The 20,970-nt window shown below is 41.4% G+C and overlaps 1 protein-coding gene and 1 long non-coding RNA gene across 2 annotated transcripts in view; both read left to right on the forward strand.

Moving 5' to 3' along the window:
* Positions 1-223: 223 nt before the first annotated feature.
* On the forward strand, positions 224-6,739 carry LOC115430278 (uncharacterized). Its single transcript, XR_003936914.1, has 4 exons — positions 224-361; positions 4,451-4,503; positions 6,030-6,110; positions 6,395-6,739. It is a non-coding gene; the product is annotated as an uncharacterized LOC115430278 (long non-coding RNA).
* A 1,335-nt stretch (positions 6,740-8,074) lies between these two features.
* Positions 8,075-20,970, forward strand: part of LOC115429149 (transcription activator BRG1-like) — a 61,117-nt gene continuing 48,221 nt past the window's right edge. Inside the window, exon 1 of the mRNA XM_030148397.1 lies at positions 8,075-8,415. Coding sequence (XP_030004257.1) covers positions 8,369-8,415 — 47 coding nt within the window. The 5' untranslated portion in view covers positions 8,075-8,368. The remainder of the gene's footprint in view (positions 8,416-20,970) is intronic.

Below are 20,970 nucleotides of genomic sequence, written 5' to 3' on the forward strand. Positions count from 1 at the left end.
GACATTCTTTTACTGGTCCGGCCCACTTTCTTTCATATTGGGCTGAATGTGGAACTGAACTCAAATGAGTTTGACAGCCCTGATGTAAAGGATGAATCAGTGTGGATTCAGGTCTGGACTGATGGTTTGTGTTCTGCAGTGGATTCAGCCGAATGGATCAGAGTGAGGACAGAGAGGAGGGAGCCCCTCCCTGGAAGACCACCCACAGACCCCCCACAGGACCTGAACCTGGACCTGGACCTGGACCTGGACCTGAACCTGGACCTGGACCTGGATCTGGACCCAGCTGTGTGTCCATGAAGAGTGATGCCTCCAGGATTGAACCCATAGGTTTTAAACCAGGCCGTGTTCCACAGACTCAGTAAGTGAACCTCAGATCTGGTCCAGATCCACCAACAGGGTTTTCAGCTCAGTCAGTCTGAACTTGGCGTTCTATGTCCAAACTAAAGTTAGTCCTGTTGAACCGTCGGTATCACATCGTTTTTATTCTTCAGTTCAATAAAAGACACAACAGGACACTAACACTTCCTGTCAAACCTTTCAAAATAAAAGCAGACAGCGTTTATATTCAATCCCTACATTAACTATGTCATATACCTGGACTTTCTACTGCATCCAAGTGAAAAGACCCCACCCCACCATCCAGTTACCGCCCACTTTCACTCATCTACACTGACTTGAAAGTTATAACCAAAGCATCAGTGACCAGAATACAAACAGTCACCCCTTCACTTATCCACCAAGATCAGACAGGCTTCATAAAAAACAGACACGCCTCAGACGATGTCCACAGACTTTTCAATCTTATCAATATATCAAAACAAACCCAACAAAAAACTATCACCGTATCCTTGACACAGAAAAAGCTTATGATAAGGTCAGTTGGTTCTTCTTATTCAACACCCTCCATAAATTTGGGTTTGGAGAGTCGTTCATACACTGGATGAAGACACTCTATTCATCCCCCAGGGCCACAGTTTCTACTAACAGAATCACTTCACACAGTTTCACACTGCACCAGTGGACCAGACAGGGATGCCCACTCTCACCCTTCCTCTATTTTCATTGAACCCCTCGCGGCAGCGATACGCCAAAACAACATCATTCAAGGAATGCAACTCATGGACACGCAACACAAAATCAGCTTATATGCAGATGATCTACTACTGTACTTACAGAATCCACCTGCATCCCTCCAAGAAACCTTCAGTATCATCACTAAGTTGTCAGAAATCTCCCATTATACTATTAACTAGAAAAAATCTATCATTTTACCCCTCTCTGATGATGCTTGGGACTCTTGAACTCAGGATTCTTCACTCCCCCTACAAACTGGAAACATTAAATATCTGGGCATTAATATTTCCTCCAGACTGTCAGAGCTTTTTAATCGCAATTACACTCTCCTCCTAAAAAAATTGAAGACGACTATAAACGCTGGGCAAAACTCCCACTCACACTCATTGGAAGAATTGTGGCAGTAAAACTGAAAACCTTACCCCAGATGAACTACCTCTTCTCTATGGTCCCCACCACTCCCACAGACAATGGGCTCAGAACACTTAACACACTAACAACACAATTCTGTTGGAAAAATGAAAAACCCAGAATTTCACTGTCAGCTCTGCAAAACAAAAACACACTTGGTGGACTCGAGGCACCAAACTGCCGACACTATTTCCTTGCCAATCAGCTACAGTTTTTAGCTAAATGGATTCACAAACAGAACCACAGTTCCCCTTGGCTCCAACTAGAACAGCATCAGTGTAAAAACATCTCCATTGCAGATCTCCCCTTCCTCCCACAATCTATTAGTAAATCTAACATCTGTAAAACTAACACTATCTCCACAACCTTGACAGCCTGGTGGAAAATAAACCGAATCACAAAGTCCTCACTAGCACCAAATAAGTTCAGCCCACTCTGGCACAACCCAACTTTCACTCTCCAAAATAAACCCATTCACTTCTCCACATGGGAAACAAAGGGAATCACACACCTCCACCATTCAACACAGTCCTTCAGACCTACGGGGTCTGGAGAGATCAGTTTCTTCAATATCAACAGCTTCAACTGAGAATTAAAGAAAAAGTTAACTTAAGCATAACACACTACAGCACAGGTGTCAAACATGCGGCCCGGGGGCTAAATCCGGCCCGCCAAAGGGTTCAATCCGGCCCCCGGTGATGAATTTGTGAAATGCAAAAATTACACTGAAGATATGAACAATCCAGGATGTTCAAATCATTTTAGGTCAATTCAATCTAAAGTGGGTCAGACCAGTAAAACACTATCATAATAACCTATAAATAATGAAAACTGTAATTTTTTCTCTTTGTTTTAATGTAAAAAACAAAAGTAAAATTACACAAGAATATTTAGACTAGCCTTTTAGAAAAAAAAAGACCACATTTGTAAGTTTTGCTCCAGATTTAAATCTGCAATAATAGGACGACTGAGATCAAATGTGGTTTATATTGATGTTCTTCCAAATGTCCATGTTCTGTCTACCATCCAGAGTTCAGATGGGCTCATTTTCATTCACTAGGTGGAGTTTTGGGGCAAAAATGGGTTCTCTGAGCATTATTCTGACACTATCAGGTCCATGGAGCTCAAACTGAGTTCATATGGATTGTCTAACACTTCTCTTTCTTCATGCCACTACCTTGAGTTTCTATGATGTCATATTTTGCATGGGTGAGAGGATTCCAGCAGGATATATATCATGGATGCAAAAAGATTGAAGCCGGTCCAATATCAAGGGCTCCGACCTGGGCTGTGATCAGTGAGTTACCGTGGAGACCATGTGTTTAATCACAGGTGGGGTTGTGGGTCTAATGTACGTGGGTACAGGCGGGTTCAGAAAAGTGGACCTGTGTAGGACTCTGGCATGTGTCACAACATGTTACTGGAGAGACAAGCACCACATCAGATATCCCGTCTTCCATGACGATAGTGTTGTCCAACATAAAATGAGCGTGTGTTGGTTTTTGTCAGAACATGTTTTGGCATTCACTGTGTCCCAGCCCACTGTGAACATCTGCACTAAATGAGCAGAAGACTAAACTGGGCTTTGTCATGGGTCACTCTCCTGACAGGCATCCAGTTGTTTTATTAGACATGGCATCGCACCCCAGTTGAAGAAACGGGGCAGATAAGCTGCACAACTGCCCCTTCTAATGAAATACTGATGAAGCCACATGAAGCTGGTCTGACACATTTAAAAATGTCTTCATTTAGTTCAAAGTGATTCTAGATCTAGAGTTAGTTGTCCAATGGGAATGAAACAGCGGTGAAAAACTCCCATTCTATGTGTGAATGTTGTTTTGGCCCCTCCCTCTTCTATATGGGGCAGTGAAGGCCAAACCAAGCCTTATTCCATCAGCGTCTAAAGCTCAGCTCATCCTTCCTAATGCAGATCCACTGGTGGATTCAGGAGCACAATGACACTGGATTTGAACAATACTCAAACCAGTAGGTTCCATCTGAAATGTCATGAAAAGGCACTTTAGGTGCTAGAATAGTCGACATTTTCTTGGGGGAGGGTCCCCTGAACCCCCCTTTCCATGCTGTATATTCAGTGTGAGTTGGGTGGGTGAGGGGCCATCAGACCTTATTGCTCAGGGGTCTATGATTTCTGCATTTGCTCCGATACAGATCTGTGAATTCCTGGATGTAGACCCACCAATGACCCATTCCACATGACCTGACCTGAACAAACATTTTCAGCCCTCAGATTTTTTTTTTTTTTCAATCACCCCTGATTTTAACACTGGGGGGGATTTTTTTTCCATATGGTTACCTTCTGTTGAAAATTCTGTGTTTTTGTTTTTTTTTGTTTTTTTTTTACATTATTAGGCGGCGATCCAGAGCACTGTACGCCAAAACAGCCAGACACAAGAACAGTTTTTTCCCCCAGGCCGTCACTCTGATGAACACTTCATGACCCATCCAGTGTCAATACCCCCTGATTCCAATTCACCAACTGACAAACTTATATTTTACACTCTTTTTGAAAACCTGCGTGAAGGTGGCCCCCCACCCAACGAAAATCTCTGGATAAATATTCTCATTCGTTTGTGCTTCGTTAGTGCTGGTTTGTGCAATTAAAACTATCATTTGTGCTGTTATGGTTTTATAGATATTACAAGATTTATTTTCAGCCGATGACGTCACACAGCCCCCCACTTCCTCTAAATCGAGTGGAGATGGTTGTGTTTGTTTGTGCTTCGTTAGTGCTGGTTAGTGCCGTTTAAAGTTTTGTTTGAGCTGTTAGCATTAACCCCGTCCCCCTCCAAGTTAACTACAAAAATGATTTGGTCCGTGTTTCCCGTTCATTTAAATGCATTAAAGACACGTGAAGCACAAACAGATTTTACAGGTCATGTTGTGGTCCACACTCATTTTTTTTCCTCCTGGTTCTGTCTGTTTGGGTGCGTTTTTCACTCAGCCTCCAGTCAACCAGTCAAGCTCTTGGGATGTCACCCTGAACAAGAACTCCAGGTAAATATTTGTACGTGTTTTGCTTGTTTTATGACTGTAGAAAACAACTGCAAGGATATGATCCTCATCAGATCAGTTAGTTATACCAGTATTGTCGTTTAATGTTCAGTTTTCCTTGTACATTTGTCTTGCTGTGCTTTGACATACTGCTAGGCTACATACGATATTTTTGCTAACAGCTGTTTTAGGTTATTGTGCTCAACAGTAATTATTTGAGTGATTAGTATTAATTGGTTTATTAGGCATTATTTTTTCAGGTAGCTAGAGTGGACAGAATATCAAACCAAAGATGAGTATTTTAGGATTCACCTTCAAGCAGTGAAGTTACTAACAAAGTGGAATAACTTACATTTCATTTATTACTCATTTAAAATGTATTTATGTTACTTATGACTTTGTAGCTAAATGAATTAGATTCATTACTTTCAAGTTAATAATTATTTTCCTTCCCTAAAAACTGATGTTGAACAGGTTATTCCTTGGGGAACTAAACATGCTTTATTTTATTTTATTTGAACATTACATTACCTTAACTCTACAGAAGGAAACCTAGAGTTGTAAACACTGCAGTGTTTCATCAGCTGATGGAACACAGTATGGAATGGACTGTGAATAATACACATGTAAACAAAAAATCCAAATGAAGGAACTCTCTTCTGACTTTTAAAGTAATACTTTCTGCATTGTCCCTCATAAAAACAGCAAAGATCAGCTTAACATTAACAGTGTTTAACATTTTATCTTTGCAGTGAAACATTTAGCAGGGCCTTAATGTTTACAAGTGAAACAGTGATTGGATCTCATTAGCAGAAGCTTCTCAAACGTCTGAGCAGAAAGTGTGTTTCTTCAAGGAGTCAGCACCAAACCTCCTTTAGTACTGGAAAAAAGTAACTTAATTACAGTAATATTACTAGCAGTGCACTGCTGGCCAGCACTGCCTACAAAGAGTAAAACTGTAGATTGATATAATAAATGTATATGTGTATAGATATATGTATATCTATAGATCACTGGTCCTCAACCCTGGTCCTCAAGAGCCACTATCCTACATGTTTTAGATGTCGCCATCTTCCAGCACACCTGACAGTCATTATCAGGCTTCTGCAGTGTGTGATGATAGGCTCATCATTTGAATCAGGTGTGTTGGAAGAGGGATACATCTAAAACATGCAGGATAGTAGATCTGGAGGACCAGGGATACAGATATGCATTTGAAGTTGATGACTGCGTGAATAAAAATGACTTAAGGTTTGTAGCGCTGACTTTATGTGCAAAATAAAACATAAAAATAGCTGTGTTTTAAACAGGAATACACAAATTATGAACATGAACTATGAACTGAAGTAAGGATTTTGTGAGGATATGAGCATGAATTGTACCAAAAAGTAAGAAATGATAAAATAATACTGCAAATGAATTAAATGAGGCAATGAAGTGATCACTGTTTTGTGTATAACACAGCATGTGGGCATATTTTGGTGTTTTTTGATGCTTTTTTGTGATGCTGTTTTCACTCCACTTCCTAGGTCTTCATCCATCTCACAGATACATAATGTCCAAGAGCATCCTGGGTCAAGCCTCCCTGGAAAGCAACGACTGCCCTCAAAGTAAATGTGTTTCCTTAGAGCACCAGAGTGGAGGGAAATTCACTCAAAGGGAATTCTCTCTGCAGCTCTAAATCATCATCAAAACATACTGTTGAGTCAGTTTTCTGTCATAAGGTCTTGTATACATGCATTTGTGTTTGACTCCAGTAGTGATAGAAAAACTGGAGTCCAGTGTCTTTAATGCTCCCACTATGAGCTGACCTGGATTTGAACTACAGCAATGACAAAATGAGATCTTTGTCACCTAATTCCTAATCATTTCTCTCTTGTTTTGCTTTGTGTAGTGTGGCCAAACTAGGTCGATGGCTTGGTTCGGATCTCCAAAGTCCATCAGCTTCTTCGCCTGTGATGCCTGCCGTACATGGGGTTCCATCTGCCTTCACATATTTCTCTGGCGATCTGCACAAGCATATTTCCAGAAATGAAACACTTTGAACAGCCAGTGTGCAGGGAGTCACCGAGGTTGTTGATGCAACATTTGAACACCATTGGGCTGTTAATTGCTGGTTCTATCTCACATGTTATGTCAAGATGACCATGGTGCTCTTTACAATAGCTCCTGACTTCAGTGTAATTGTGATTGATGGATAGACCTTGGCTCTTTTATAAATAAATATGCAAGGACTTTTGACTGCTTTCCAAATCTGCTCATTTATGACATGAGTCCAGGTGCCAGGCTTCAAATGGTATATTCTTTTTTTTTTTTTTAGTTTTAGAAAATTTGTCATACTCAGCCTTTTCTGGAATAAATTCTCTCCATTTGTGAAAAGGGTTACTTTAATACATGAGCAATATTTTGTGAGCAATTTTTGAGTCAATATCCTGCTTAGTTTTAAAACATTTCATTTACATTGGCCAGAAATCAGATTTTGCAGAGGGTTGTAAATCCTATGCTGAGAAGCTAAAACTTGTAAAAAAAAGTGCAATATTAGATGTGAAATTCCTGCAGCACTAACTTTTTTTCCACAGGTGTACTTCAGGTTCAAACCTGTCCACCCCCCACTGGTGGTAAAATTGTGAAGTCTCATGATGCTCCATTTACATAAATTGGGAACAAAACTACTGAACAAAACACTTACTTTGCATTGCTTTTTTATTGAAATTTCAAACATTGCTGACAGGACAACTTTACCAGGTAAATAAGGAAGAGGCATCAACAGGTTATGATCAGGTAAGATCATCGTGACAGCTGTGATGAACAGAGGAAGAACAATGTGGAATCCAGTGCAAATGTAGCTCCTGTAAAAATACAATAAAGTCCATTTCGGGTGAATTTGTAGCGGGGGGGTTGTTTAACATCATCGGCTGAAAATAAATGTAATATCTATAAAACCATAACAGCACAAACAAAACTTTAAACAGCACTAACGAAGCACAAACAAACAACCATCTCCACTCGATTTAGAGGAAGTGGGGGGCTGTGTGACGTCATCGGCTGAAAATAAATCTTGTAATATCTATAAAACCATAACAGCACAAATGATAGTTTTAATTGCACAAACCAGCACTAACGTAGCACAAACAAACGCCACCATTTCGGTTAAATTTGGAGTAAGTGGGGGGCTGAGTGACCTCTGAATGACCTATAAAAGAATTGTTAATAACTCAATAACTATAATAGCACAAACGACAATTTTAACGGCACTAACCAGCACTAACGAAGCACAAACAAACACCACTATTTCGGCGAATTTTGGAGCAAGTGGGGGGCTGGCTGACCTCAGAATGACCTTTCGAAGAATTGTTAATAACTCAATAACCATAATAGCACAAACGACAATTTTAACGGCACTAACCAGTACTAACGAAGCACAAACAAACGCAACCATTTCCGCTCGATTTAGAGGAAGTGGGGGGCTGCGTGACGTCATCGGCCGAAAATAAATCTTGTAATATCTATAAAACCATAATAGCACAAACGACAATTTTAATTGCACAAACCAGCACTAACGAAGCACAAACAAACGCAACCATTTCGGTGAATTTTGGAGCAAGTGGGGGGCTGGCTGACCTCAGAATGACCTTTCAAAGAATTGTTAATAACTCAATAACTACAATAACACAAACGACAATTTTAATTGCACAAACCAGCACTAACGAAACACAAACGAATGAGAATATTTATCCAGAGATTTTCGTTGGGTGGGGGGCCAACTTCACGCAGGTTTTTTGAAACTGTCTAATTTGCACAATGTACAAAACTGTATTTGCACTACAATCATTTATATATATCCATAAACATATATTTTTATGCCTCCATGTTTGAACCCATAACTTTTAAAACAGGACATGTTCCACAGACTCAGTAAGTGAACCTCAGATCTGGTCCAGATCCACCAACAGGGTTTTCAGCTCAGTCAGTCCTAACTTGGCGTTCTATGTCCAAACTAAAGTTAGTCCTGTTGAACCGTCGGTGTCACATGGTCTTTTTCTTCAGTCTCTGGTTCAGACACTGGCAGGAGAATCACACTAAACCTGATCAATGAAAACCTGTTGTAGTGGGACCTGGTCCTGGATGATCCTGGATCAGAGTCCAGGGTTGGTTCCTGGTCCATTGAACACCTTTGTATCATATGTTGTGAGTGCAGATGGTGAGGACACACATTGTTAGGACAGAGCTGTTGGTTTCATCCAAATGTGGATGAGATCAACTAAACCCAGTGAGTGTGAAGCTCCAAACAGACTGAGATGTGGACTCTCTGGGATCAGCAGGACCAGGACACCTGTCCCACTACAGGGGGTCATGTGACTCATGATGGCGTCCGTGTGGACGGACATAATGTGAGCTCATTGTTGATGTTTGGTCCACAGAGCGGAGCAGCAGAGCTCAGAGGTTCCCAGTGATCCACAGCATCCGACTCAGCCGGACTCCACATGTGAGGTGTGTACTGGTCCAACATCTACTGGTCCATCTGTTCTGTCCAACCAATAATGTCCAATGCTGATGCAGTCCAGTTTATTCATGTGGAACTCTTCAGGAGGTTTTTGTCTTTGATATAAAATGAATGATGTTGATGTAATGTGTCAAACATTTGGACAGAAGGTTCATTAAACCTGAGGATTACGTTGATGAACAGGTTCATGATCACATCAGATACAGATCTGGGCCTGTATTCCTACAGATTCTGAGAATCCTCTCACAGAGCTCCTAACTTCACCTAAAAATTCCTAGCAAGGAGTATTATCTTAGGAGTGATTCCAGAACACTGTGAGAACTCTGAGCAAGGAATGGACACAAACTCCTGTTAGTGAGGAGGTGTGGTCCACCTGCTGATAGGTACGAGTCATCATTTCAAAAGCTGGGATTGGTTGATCCTAAAAGCTAGAAAAAATATATACTTTTGGTGATAATGGGCAAAGGATGGACCCTCAAATGGATAAAGTTAATCATAGAATCTAATCTTATGAAGACTGTGTAATTAAAAATAATATTTCACATAAAAGAAAATATCTGTTAAATGAATAGTAAGCTATACTTTAAAATTATCCGACAAAATGTGTGAAAAAACTCACTTGCATTTGCACAGTATTCACATAGTGATAGTTCTATTTATTTGCTCATATTAATTGGCATGTTGGTAATTTTTACACTTTCAGCTTTCAACATTTCAACTCAATTTGGTCTGAACGAGGGTAAAGTGTCTGAGCTTTCATCAGTGTCTGTGATTACTGAGCGTCCTCAGGAGGTTGTGACCCTGCAGATGGAGGGTTGGGACTAACCCTAACCCTAACCCTAACCCTAACCCTGCAGATGGAGGGTTGGGACTAACCCTAACCCTAACCCTGCAGATGGAGGGTTGGGACAGACCCAGGTCATCTCTGCTGCATTGGTGCATTTTCCCTGTTGTCAAAAACCTCAGTGTTGGGATGACTTTCATTTGGGTGGTGTTGCACTGTGGCATTGGGTTGGAGAAGTAAGAGCATCTGGAATGAGATCAACCACAAACAGGATTCTGCACCATCCACACTGTAAAAAAAAATCTGTAATTTAACAGATTTTCACCATTTATTTTACAGATTTTTCCTGTATTTTTAAGATACAGGAAAATATCAACAAAATGATAAAAATGGACTGATTTTACACGTCAAATGTAAAATAACACAACAAAACTGTAACTGAATAACCATAAAATTTCAGTGTTTAAAAAGAATTTTTTTTCTTTTTTCACAGAAAAATAGTTAAAATACATTTGCAAATGTATCATAATTTCACAAATATTTATTTTCTATTTATGAGATTAAACTGATAATTTAAAGTTTAATACTGTAAAAAAAAAAAAATAAAACAAGATAAAATTACTGACAATTAACCGTAACAGAAGTATTTGTTCTGTCAGTTGAACCAGACTTGTTTGTTAATTGACAAATATCTTGTGTAATTACAGGAGGTTTCACATCAAAACTGTTGAATAAATGTATTTTTGTGAATGTATAACATGTATAAGCACTGATAAACTGTCCAAATACAGTTTTTATCAGTGGATTGGACAACTGAGTCTCATTGAAAATTATTTATATATATATATTTATTTATTGGTAATTTGATTGTTTTAATACATGTAAATATTCCTTATTAAACATTAAAAAGTCAAAAAAATATGCGAAATGTTAAATAAAGTTAGGGCAAAAAGCTGTTTTTTAGTTATGGAAAATTAACGTATTTTTATGAAATGGTTATTGTCCATTTTTTCGGCACCCCTGCTGCCGGAATACTACCATTTTTTTTTTTTTTTTTTTACAGTGCCATATGTACCGTTTCATTAATTCACTGTCATCCAGGGTTTGCAGAATCTCCCTCCTGCCTCTTCCATTTTGTCCTCTGCTTAGGGAACTCCTCTTCCCCTTAGAAGTCCTCTTCCTGCTCTGAACAGATCTCATCTTAGGAGCTCTCTTAAGGGCTAGGATTCTTTAGGAATAGCTTTTATCTTTACTAGGATCGACTCTTCATTTTTAGGGGAAATTCTAAGAAAACATCATGGTTTTAAGAATTTTCTTAGAATTTGCCACTAGGAGCAACTCTTTGCACTAAGAACCTTTAGGAATACAGGCCCTGGTTGTTGAAGGTGAACATGTTCTTTTGGATCTTCACAGAAAACACAGATGGCAGCACTTAAAGAAAGTCTGTTGAAAATTCTGGAGGATTTGAAAGATGATGAGTTTAAAAAGTTCAAGTTTCACTTGGAAAATGAAGAACCACGAATCCCAGTGAGTAAACTGGAGAACGCAGACCGGATAGACACAGTACGTCTGATGGTCCAGACCCACTGCACAAATACTCAGAAAGTCACCTTAAGGTTTCTGGAGAAGATGGGCAGGACTGATCTGGTGCAGAAACTTCCAGAAGGCATCCTACGATCTAAAGGTCAGTCATTAATAAGTAAGAGGTTCCATATTTCATTCCCTGTGACACATTAAACAGAAGGACAGTGGTCATGTTGTTTCCATCCGTTCAGACCCAGTAGAATTCTGTGAATATTCAGAGTCTGTCCTGGTAACATTCAAACCCCTCAGAGCATCAGTTTACAGATCAGTTCAATCTGTGAAGGCAGTCGTCATCTGGGTTTGGAGAAGTCAAAAATCTAAGAACTCAACACAGAGTTTAGTCAAACTAAAAAAAACAGTCAATTCAAACTGTGGATGAAGCAGAACTGTATTACACAGACATTAAGCTTTATTTATTTATTTATTTATTTATTTATTTATTTATTATTATTATTATTATTATTATTATTATTATTATTATTATTATTATTATTATTATTATTATTATTACTGGATCAAATGGACAGATAATATAAACTAAAACATAATCAGCTGTTCTATCAGAATCCACTCATGTAGTTTTCTCACTTGTTCACAGTCATTCTCACTAATGTGATTTGTGAGGTCTCAGTGACCGTTGACCTTTTTCCACCTCAATGCCAAGTGACCGTTTGGTCCAGATTTAACTGAAGTGTGTCAAAGCCTTCCTTAGATGTGGTCTTTTAAAGGTAACTGTCGACAGACTGACCTTTTCCTGTGGATCTCAAATGAAAGTGAAGCAGCTGTCAGTCTGTTGGAAAGGTTCAACTACAGTCAAAGACACAAGAGACTCTGAAAACACACACAGGTGAACACACCAAGTGGAAGGAGGACACTTTCCACCACAGTCTTCTAGTCCAAGCAGGTCCTCATTCAGTCCTGGAAACCTCCAGTAGATCAGCTGTTATTCTTTCACTGTGGGATTGGACCGTTTTTCCAGTGGTCATTTTCAGCTCCAGAACAGTTTCCTTCTACGAAACCGGGACCTTAACATATGTTTGGTCTCAGTCATAACACTGTAGTGTCCAAATACGGACATGTGAGAATAACTGAGTCATTCCTATTAAATACAGCTGACTTTCTCATTGAACTACCTAGTGGTATTTGACTAAATGGACATGAATGAACCTGATGGATGACGTCCATGTGTAGAGTTTGAATCAGAGGAAAAACAGTGACTGAAGTCAAATGGATGAAACTGATGAAACTACTGCCGACATGACTGTGAATATTTTTACAGCTGTGTTTGTTGTAGATAAAAGGGTTTAAAGGACATTCCAAATGAACAAAGATGATATTCAGGATTAAAGATTAATGATGATAGAAAACTACAGAGAGGACAAAGTGTTGTTAATAAGGTGGATTTAGTTTGTTTGAATAATTGATTATTGAAGACATTGAAGGGTTCTTCATGTACAAATACACATGATGAACATACTTGAACAGTTCAACTCTACTGTCCTCCAGGTGAATGTCATGGATATGACAGAAGACACATGAACTATAAACTGATCTAATGAGAGGAAATGAATGATTGGACCTGAATACACACAGAATCTGGAACAGAATGATATGATACTAGAAGTGGGGGTGGGGGGGCTTTTTCAGGAAAATTTTCACATTCAACTTTAGCCCTGATTTTCTGATGCTACAAGATGTTCTTAGCACTCCTGTGTAATTTTGTGGAAATTTTCATCCAAACCCCCCACCCCGAAAATTACTTTTTCAACCCTGAAAACATAGGTTTTTTGGCAACTTTCAAACCTTCTTCACTTTTGATAAAGTACAATGTAACAATCTGCTCATCCTGGTCCCAAATGTTTTTTTGTGAAACATGTCATGTCTTAAGAGTGCTTTGCACTACAAAAGGTGTAGAGTTAAGGTCAAATTATAGGTCAGAGGTCACCCAAACATCACACATCTATTTACCACAAACAACTTCCATTCAATAAGACATATTAAACACAACTATTTACATAATGTATTCTCCATATAGACATGTCAAAAATAACAAACGGTAGTTTCACATGACTTTGACATTTACATGTACAGACCTGATCAAAATCTTAAGACCAGTTGAAAAATAGCTAGAATTTACCTTTTGCACATTTAGATCTTAATGAGGTTTTAAGTAGAGCTACAATATACAAAAGCAAGAAGGGGGAGTGAGACAAAAAGCACTTTGAAAAAGTCATTTATTGAAAACAACAAGTAAACTGAAATAGGCTGTTTATCAGCTGATCAAAAGTTTAAGACCATCGCTCAAAAAATTACAAAAAACTCTCCAAACCAGAACAAAAAATAGTAGGACTCAGTAATGAGTAGCTCCACCGTTCTTGTTAATCACTTCAAAAATTCGTTTGGGCATGCTTGATGCGAGTGTTTCCAGGAGGCTGGTGGGAACATTGCTCCAAGGGGTGAAGATGGCTTCACGAAGGGCATCAACTGTGTGGAACTGATGGCCATTTTTATAAACTTCCCTTGCCATCCATCCCCAAATGTTCTCTATGGGATTTAAATCAGGGGAACATGCGGGATGGTCCAAAAGAGTGATGTTATACTCCCTGAAGAAGTCCTTGGTCAAGCGAGCATTGTGAACTGCAGCGTTGTCCTGTTTTTAAACCCAGCTGTTCCCACACAGACGAGGGCCCTCAGTCATGAGGGATGCCCGCTGCAACATCTGCACGTAACCAGCCGCCGTTTGACGACCCTGCACCACCTGAAGCTCCAGTGTTCCACTGAATGAAAAAGCACCCCAGATCATGATGGACCCCCCTCCACTGTGCCGGGTAGAAAACATCTCAGGTGGGATCTCCTTGTCATGCCAGTAACGTTGGAAGCCATCTGGACCGTCAAGGTTCAATTTTTTCTCATCAGAGAATAAAACTTTTTTCCACCTTTCAATGTCCCATGTTTGATGCTCCCTGGCAAAGTCTAAACGGGCAGTTTTGTGGCGTTGTAGGAGACGAGGTCTTTGAATTCGTTTTTTGTTTTTGAAACCCTTTTCCCGCAGATGCCGTCTGATGGTTATTGCGCTGCAGTCGGCACCAGTAAGGGCCTTAATTTGGGTCGAGGACCGCCCTGTGTCTTGACGGACAGTCAATCGGATCCTCCGGCTAAGCGCAGGTGTCATTTTTTTGGGTCTACCACTTGACTTTTTTGTTCCATAATGCTCAGGATCTGTCAAAAAATTTAGAATGACTGTCTTACTGCGTCCAACCTCAGCAGCAATGGCACGCTGCCAGAGGCCTCGCTTATGCAGCTCGACGATCCGACCACATTCAAGAAGAGAAAGCTTCTTAGCTTTAGCCATCAGGAGGGCATGACCATGTGAATGCCCGACAGAAAATGAGAATTTTGAGCAGATTTTGGCTTTTATAGCCTGCGGTCTTAAACTTTTGATCAGCTGATAAACAGCCTATTTCAGTTTACTTGTTGTTTTCAATAAATGACTTTTTCAAAGTGCTTTTTGTCTCACTCCCCCTTCTTGCTTTTGTATATTGTAGCTCTACTTAAAACCTAAGATCCAAATGTGCAAAAGGTAAATTCTACCTATTTTTCAACTGGTCTTAAGATTTTGATCAGGTCTGTATATGTCCTGTTGTGGGCGACACAGTGGTGCAGTGGATAGACCTGGTGCCACACAGACAGAAGGTCCTGGGTTCCATTTCAACACCAGTCCATGGGGGTGGGACCTTTCTGTGTGGAATTTGCATGTTCTCCCCGTGTCTGCGTGGGTTCTCTCCGGGTACTCTGGCTCCTCCCACCATCCAAACACATGCTCTGATAGGTTAACTGGTTAATCTAAATCACCCATAGGTGTGAATGTGACAGTGATTGTTTGTCTCTATATGTTCAGTCTGTGATGAACTGGTCACATGTCCAGGGTGAACCCCGCCTTCACCCATAAGTAGCTGGGATAGGCTCCAAGTGACCTAGTGAAGATAAAGCGGGTTCAGAAAATGAATGAATGAATGACGTGTTAGTGATTCCCACCAAAATGTGTGCTAGTGTTTCCCTCCACAATAATGGCAGCAAATTCAAATGGAATGTACATGCTGCAATATTTAGTCTCTAATGTGGCTCTGAAAGGGCCAAAGGCCTTGGGGGATCCCCCCAGGAAACCAGAGGGAAGAGAACTGAGGACAGATCAGATAAATGTCAGAATGGTCTGAATTATTGAAAAAACTAGGCATTTTGGTGACCTTTAACCTACAACATGACCTTGACATTAGACTGTTCATAGTACAAAGTACTCTGACCATACAATAAGACACTGACAAGATCATCAAATGTCCCATCATCAACATATTTACACATTGCACTGCACAAAAGAGTGCAGAAGCTGTGAAAGTTGGGATTTTCAGAGTTAAAGTAATTTTCAGGGTGTGTGTGTGTGTGTGTGTGGGGGGGGGGGGGGGCGAAAATTAAAAAAAAAAATTAAACAGGAGTGTTTAGAACATCTTGCAGCATCAGAAAATCAGGGCTAATGTGGTATTTGATATAACCCCCCCCCACACACACACACACACACACACACACTAGAAGAAATGGGAACACTCCCCTTCCATTTGTGTTTGGAACATCCTCTGAATTGTCTTCTTTGTCTTCACTCAGAGAGCATTGACCGGTGTCGGCGAAAACTGAAGGTTAAGCTGAAGGAGAAGTTTGAGTGTGTGTTTGAGGGCATCACTAAAGCAGGAAACCCCAAAACCCTCCTGAACCAGATCTACACAGAGCTCTACATCACAGAGGGAGAGGCTACAGAGGTCAACCAGGACCATGAGGTCAGACAGATTGAAACAGCATCCAGGAACCCACACAGACCACCAACAACCATCACATGTACAGACATCTTTAAAACATCACCTGACAGAAATCAGCCAATCAGAACGGTGCTGACAAGGGGCGTGGCCGGCATCGGGAAAACAGTGTCCACACAGAAGTTCAGTCTGGACTGGGCTGAAGACAAAGCCAACCAGGACATCCACTTCATATTTCCATTCACCTTCAGAGAGCTGAATGTGCTGAAACACAAGAAGTTCAGCTTGGTGGAACTGGTTCATCACTTCTTCACTGAAACCAAAGAAGCAGGAATCTGGATCTATGAAGACCACCAGGTGGTGTTCATCTTAGACGGTCTGGATGAGTGTCGACCTCCTCTGGACTTCAACAACACTCAGATCCTGACTGATGTGACAGAGTCCAGCTCAGTGGATGTGCTGCTGATGAACCTCATCAGGGGGAACCTGCTTCCCTCTGCTCGCCTCTGGATAACCACACGACCTGCAGCAGCCAATCAGATCCCTGAAGTGTTTCATGGCATGGTGACTGAGGTCAGAGGGTTCACTGACCCACAGAAGGAGAAGTACTTCAGGAAGAGGTTCACAGATGAAGAACAGACCAACACAATCATCTCCCACATCAAGACGTCACGAAGCGTTCACATCATGTGTCACATCCCAGTCTTCTGCTTGATCACTGCTAGAGTTCTGGAGAATATGTTGAAGACCACAGACAGAAGAAAACTGCCCAAGACCCTGACTCAGATGTACATCCGCTTCCTGGTGGTTCAGGCCAAACTGAAGAACGTCAAGTATGATGGAAGATCTGGGAAAGATTTACCCTGGAGTCCAGAGACCAGGAAGATGATTGAGTCTCTGGGAAAACTGGCCTTTGAGCAGCTGAAGAAAGGAAACCTGATCTTCTATGAATCCGACCTGACAGAGTGTGGCATCGATATCAGCTCAGCCTCAGTGTACTCAGGAGTGTTCACAGAGGTCTTCAAAGAGGAGAGCGGACTGTACCAGGACCAGGTGTTCTGCTTCATCCATCTGAGTGTCCAGGAGTTTCTGGCTGCTCTTCATGTCCATCAGACCTTCACCAACACTGGAGTCAATCTGCTGCCAGAAAGAACATCTGTTTGGTCTAAACTATTCATGGACAAACCAGTCAGGTTCTACCAGACCGCTGTGGACCAGGCCTTACAGAGTCCAAATGGACACCTGGACCTGTTCCTGCGCTTCCTCCTGGGTCTATCACTGCAGACCAATCAGAGTCTCCTACACGGTCTGGTGAAACCAACAGGAAGCAGCTCAAAGACCAACCAGAAAACTGTAGAGTACATCAAGAAGAAGATCAGTGAGAATGTGTCTGCAGAGAGAAGCATCAACCTGTTCCACTGTCTGAATGAACTGGAGGATGGATCTCTGGTGGATCAGATCCAACAGTACCTGAGATCAGGACGTCTGTCCACAGAACAACTGTCTCCTGCTCAGTGGTCAGCTCTGGCCTTCGTCTTACTGTCATCAGAAAAAGACCTGGATGTGTTTGACCTGAAGGAATACTGTGGTTCAGAGGAGGTTCTTCTGAGGCTGCTGCCAGTGGTCAAAGCCTCCAACAAAGCTCTGTGAGAACAAACAGTTGGATCAAACATCTCAAATATGGATCTATCATTTCAAGCAGATCAATAACTTTATACTCATGTCTTTTGTTTTGTCCAGACTCAGTGGCTGTAACCTGTCAGACAGAAGCTGTGAAGCTCTGTCCTCAGTTCTCAGATCCCAGTCCTGTAGTCTGACACATCTGGATCTAAGCAACAATGACCTGAAGGATTCAGGAGTGAAGATCCTGTCAGATGGACTGAAGAGTCCAGGATGCAGACTGGACACTCTCAGGTCAGGGTTCAACACAGAACACAACACATCATTTCAATGTTTGTCTGCAGTTGTTGGATGGATTGAACTTGTCAGTGGTTGTTTGTGTTGAACTCCAGACCAGTTCTACTGATCTTCAAGTGTGTTCAGAGTCTGGAACTCATAGACTTTACACATTGAAGTCCTGTTGGTGAAGTCCCATGCATTCACAGACTCGGTTCAATGACTCCAACTCCACTCATCTCCATCCTCAGTTGATGGATGTGATGTTTTGTGTTGCAGATTGTCAGGATGTCTGATCACAGAGGAAGGATGTTCTTCTCTGGTCTCAGCCCTACAGTCCAATCCGTCCCATCTCAGACTGCTAGACCTGAGCTACAACCATCCAGGAGCCTCAGGACAGGAGCTGTGTGCTCTAGTGGAGGATCCACACTGGAGACTGGACACTGTCAGGTATGGACTGAGCTGATGCATCCACAGATAATGGCAGATAGAACAGGTAGAGCTGACAGGAACCATCTGTCAGAGCTGGGATCCATCCTGTATGAAGGTCCAGCCCATGTTCACAGACAAACACACTCAGTCAGTGATTCAGAAGGAACCATTTAGTGGATGTGAACAGAAAAGCTTCAGTGGATCACAGTGATGGAATGTCCATGTTTCCAGCTGACCTCTGACCCTCCTCCTCCTTTCAGGTTGGATCCTGCTGGAGTCCGATGGGTGACACCAGGTCCATGTAGACGTAAGTGTGATTTGATTAGATGGATTGAAAGCAACCTGAACCCAAAGTGGGACCTGGTTCCACATTGTAAACATCTGAGGTGTTCATGAAGACAGTCAGTTTAGTGGAAGGATGAGCTGATAGCTGATTGGTCAGGACTGGTACCACATGGACCCACATACCCTGAGCAGTGAGTCCTCAGGTCCAGTCCCAGACTATTTAGTGCAGATCAGAGCTCTAGTGTCTTTCTGCACATTTACAGTCTGTACTGTCACTGTGGGACAAAGAATGAAATGGACAAACAATAATCCAGGGGCCATTCTCCATCTGAACATGGATGGATTTCATTCTGAACGTCTGTCTGAACCACTGCATCAACACAAAAACCATTAAAGCCAGAAAAACAACAACAATTCAAGCAAACACAAAATACTAGCACTCCTAAAACAAAGCAATTCCAGTCTGTGGTTCGTTCCAGTCTCTTCTATTTGGATTCTTCAACTCAATCCAACATTTGTCCCATCTGTGTTTTTAGTCCATTTCCACATTTCAGTCCTGTGCTGGATCCATGAAACCAGTTGGTTCCAGTGGGCCGTCCTTCACTGGTCCATTTGTGTTGTTGGTTTGTTTCCTGCTGTCAACATGATTGTAAACACACACATTTGATGGGAGCCCTGAAGCTGTTGGGACATGTGAGCCCAGTCCAAACCATGACACAAACATTCAACCTTCATGTTGAACACTGGCTCCATCCTCTAGTTGTCTTCAATGCAGATTCCTGCTCATAAACCTCAGAATGGTTTTGTGTGTCAGCTCCATCCAGCCTCTCTCTGGACTGTTTGGATGATGCTCTGATCAAATCCATGCACACATTTGGACACTTCCACTCACTTGTTCTTTTCAACACTTCCTTTAATGGTTCACATATTGAATTGATCCAAACCTGGGGCTCAAATCCATCATTTGTCCCATTCTTTGTGTTTGTGTCAAGAACTGAAAATCTGTTCAATACCATTTGATTTTCTGTTTGACAAAGAAGGAAAATCCAGTCCTTTAGAAATGTTGAATCTGCTGTTTCTGATCAGGAAAATCAAACAGGAAAATCCAATCCACTCTGTTTTTATTGAACGTCTGTTGGTGAAAATGTGCTCAGAAACAACAGATCTGTCTAGAAAACACTGGATTGATCTGTTTTTGATCAGTATTGATCAGAGTCAGACTCACACATGATCCATCCATCAATAACAGTTGAATTGAACCCAGTCATGTGATCAGACTGTCAGTCAATCAGCTGATCACTGATCAATAACTGCAGCTGTTTTGTGTTTTCTTCTGTCCATCAGATTTCTGTGAACTCACCCTGGATCCAAACACAGCGAACAGAAAACTGAAACTGTCTGAAAACAACAAGAAGGTGGAACGAGTGGAGGAGGGTCAGTCATATCCTGATCATCAGGACAGATTTGAGTACTGGGAACAGGTGATGTGTTCAACTGGTCTGACTGGTCGCTGTTACTGGGAGGTCCAGTGGAGTGGAGGGGTTTTTATATCAGTGACTTACAGAGGAATCAGAAGGAAAGGAAAGAGTGATGACTGTGTGTTTGGAAGAAATGATCAGTCCTGGAGTCTGTGGTGTTATGGAGGTAAATACAGGGTCTGGCATAAAAAAGAACGCACACCCCTCCCTCAGTCCTCCTCCTCCTCCTCCTCCTCCTCCTCCTCCTCCTCCTCCTCCTCTTCCTCCTCCTCCTCTGGTACAGTCTCAGTGTATGTGGACTGTCCTGCTGGATCTGTGTCCTTCTACAGAGTCTCCTCTGACAAACTGATCCACCTGCACACCTTCAAAACCACATTCACTGAACCACTGTTTGGAGGATTTGGACTGTGGACACCAGGATCCACAGTGTGTTTGTGTGATGTGTAGTTGTGTTGTGTATTTGTGTAGTTGTTTAGTGTCCATAAAATGGTTGTGTTCAAATCAGTGTCATTTGAACACAGTTGTGTGTGAGTTGATGCTCTACAAATACACAAACATTTAGAAACACCAAGAACATAAATCAGCCTCAGTTCTTCAACAGTTGTCTTGTTTCTTTGGATGCTTTCTATGTTTATAAAATTAGAAATGAATCCAACCAGTAGTTTGACAGAAGAATTGCTCATGAAGACGACGCCTCCACAATAA

The sequence above is a fragment of the Sphaeramia orbicularis genome, chromosome 12 (genome assembly GCF_902148855.1).
Source record: "Sphaeramia orbicularis chromosome 12, fSphaOr1.1, whole genome shotgun sequence".
NCBI classification, from domain to species: domain Eukaryota; kingdom Metazoa; phylum Chordata; class Actinopteri; order Kurtiformes; family Apogonidae; genus Sphaeramia; species Sphaeramia orbicularis.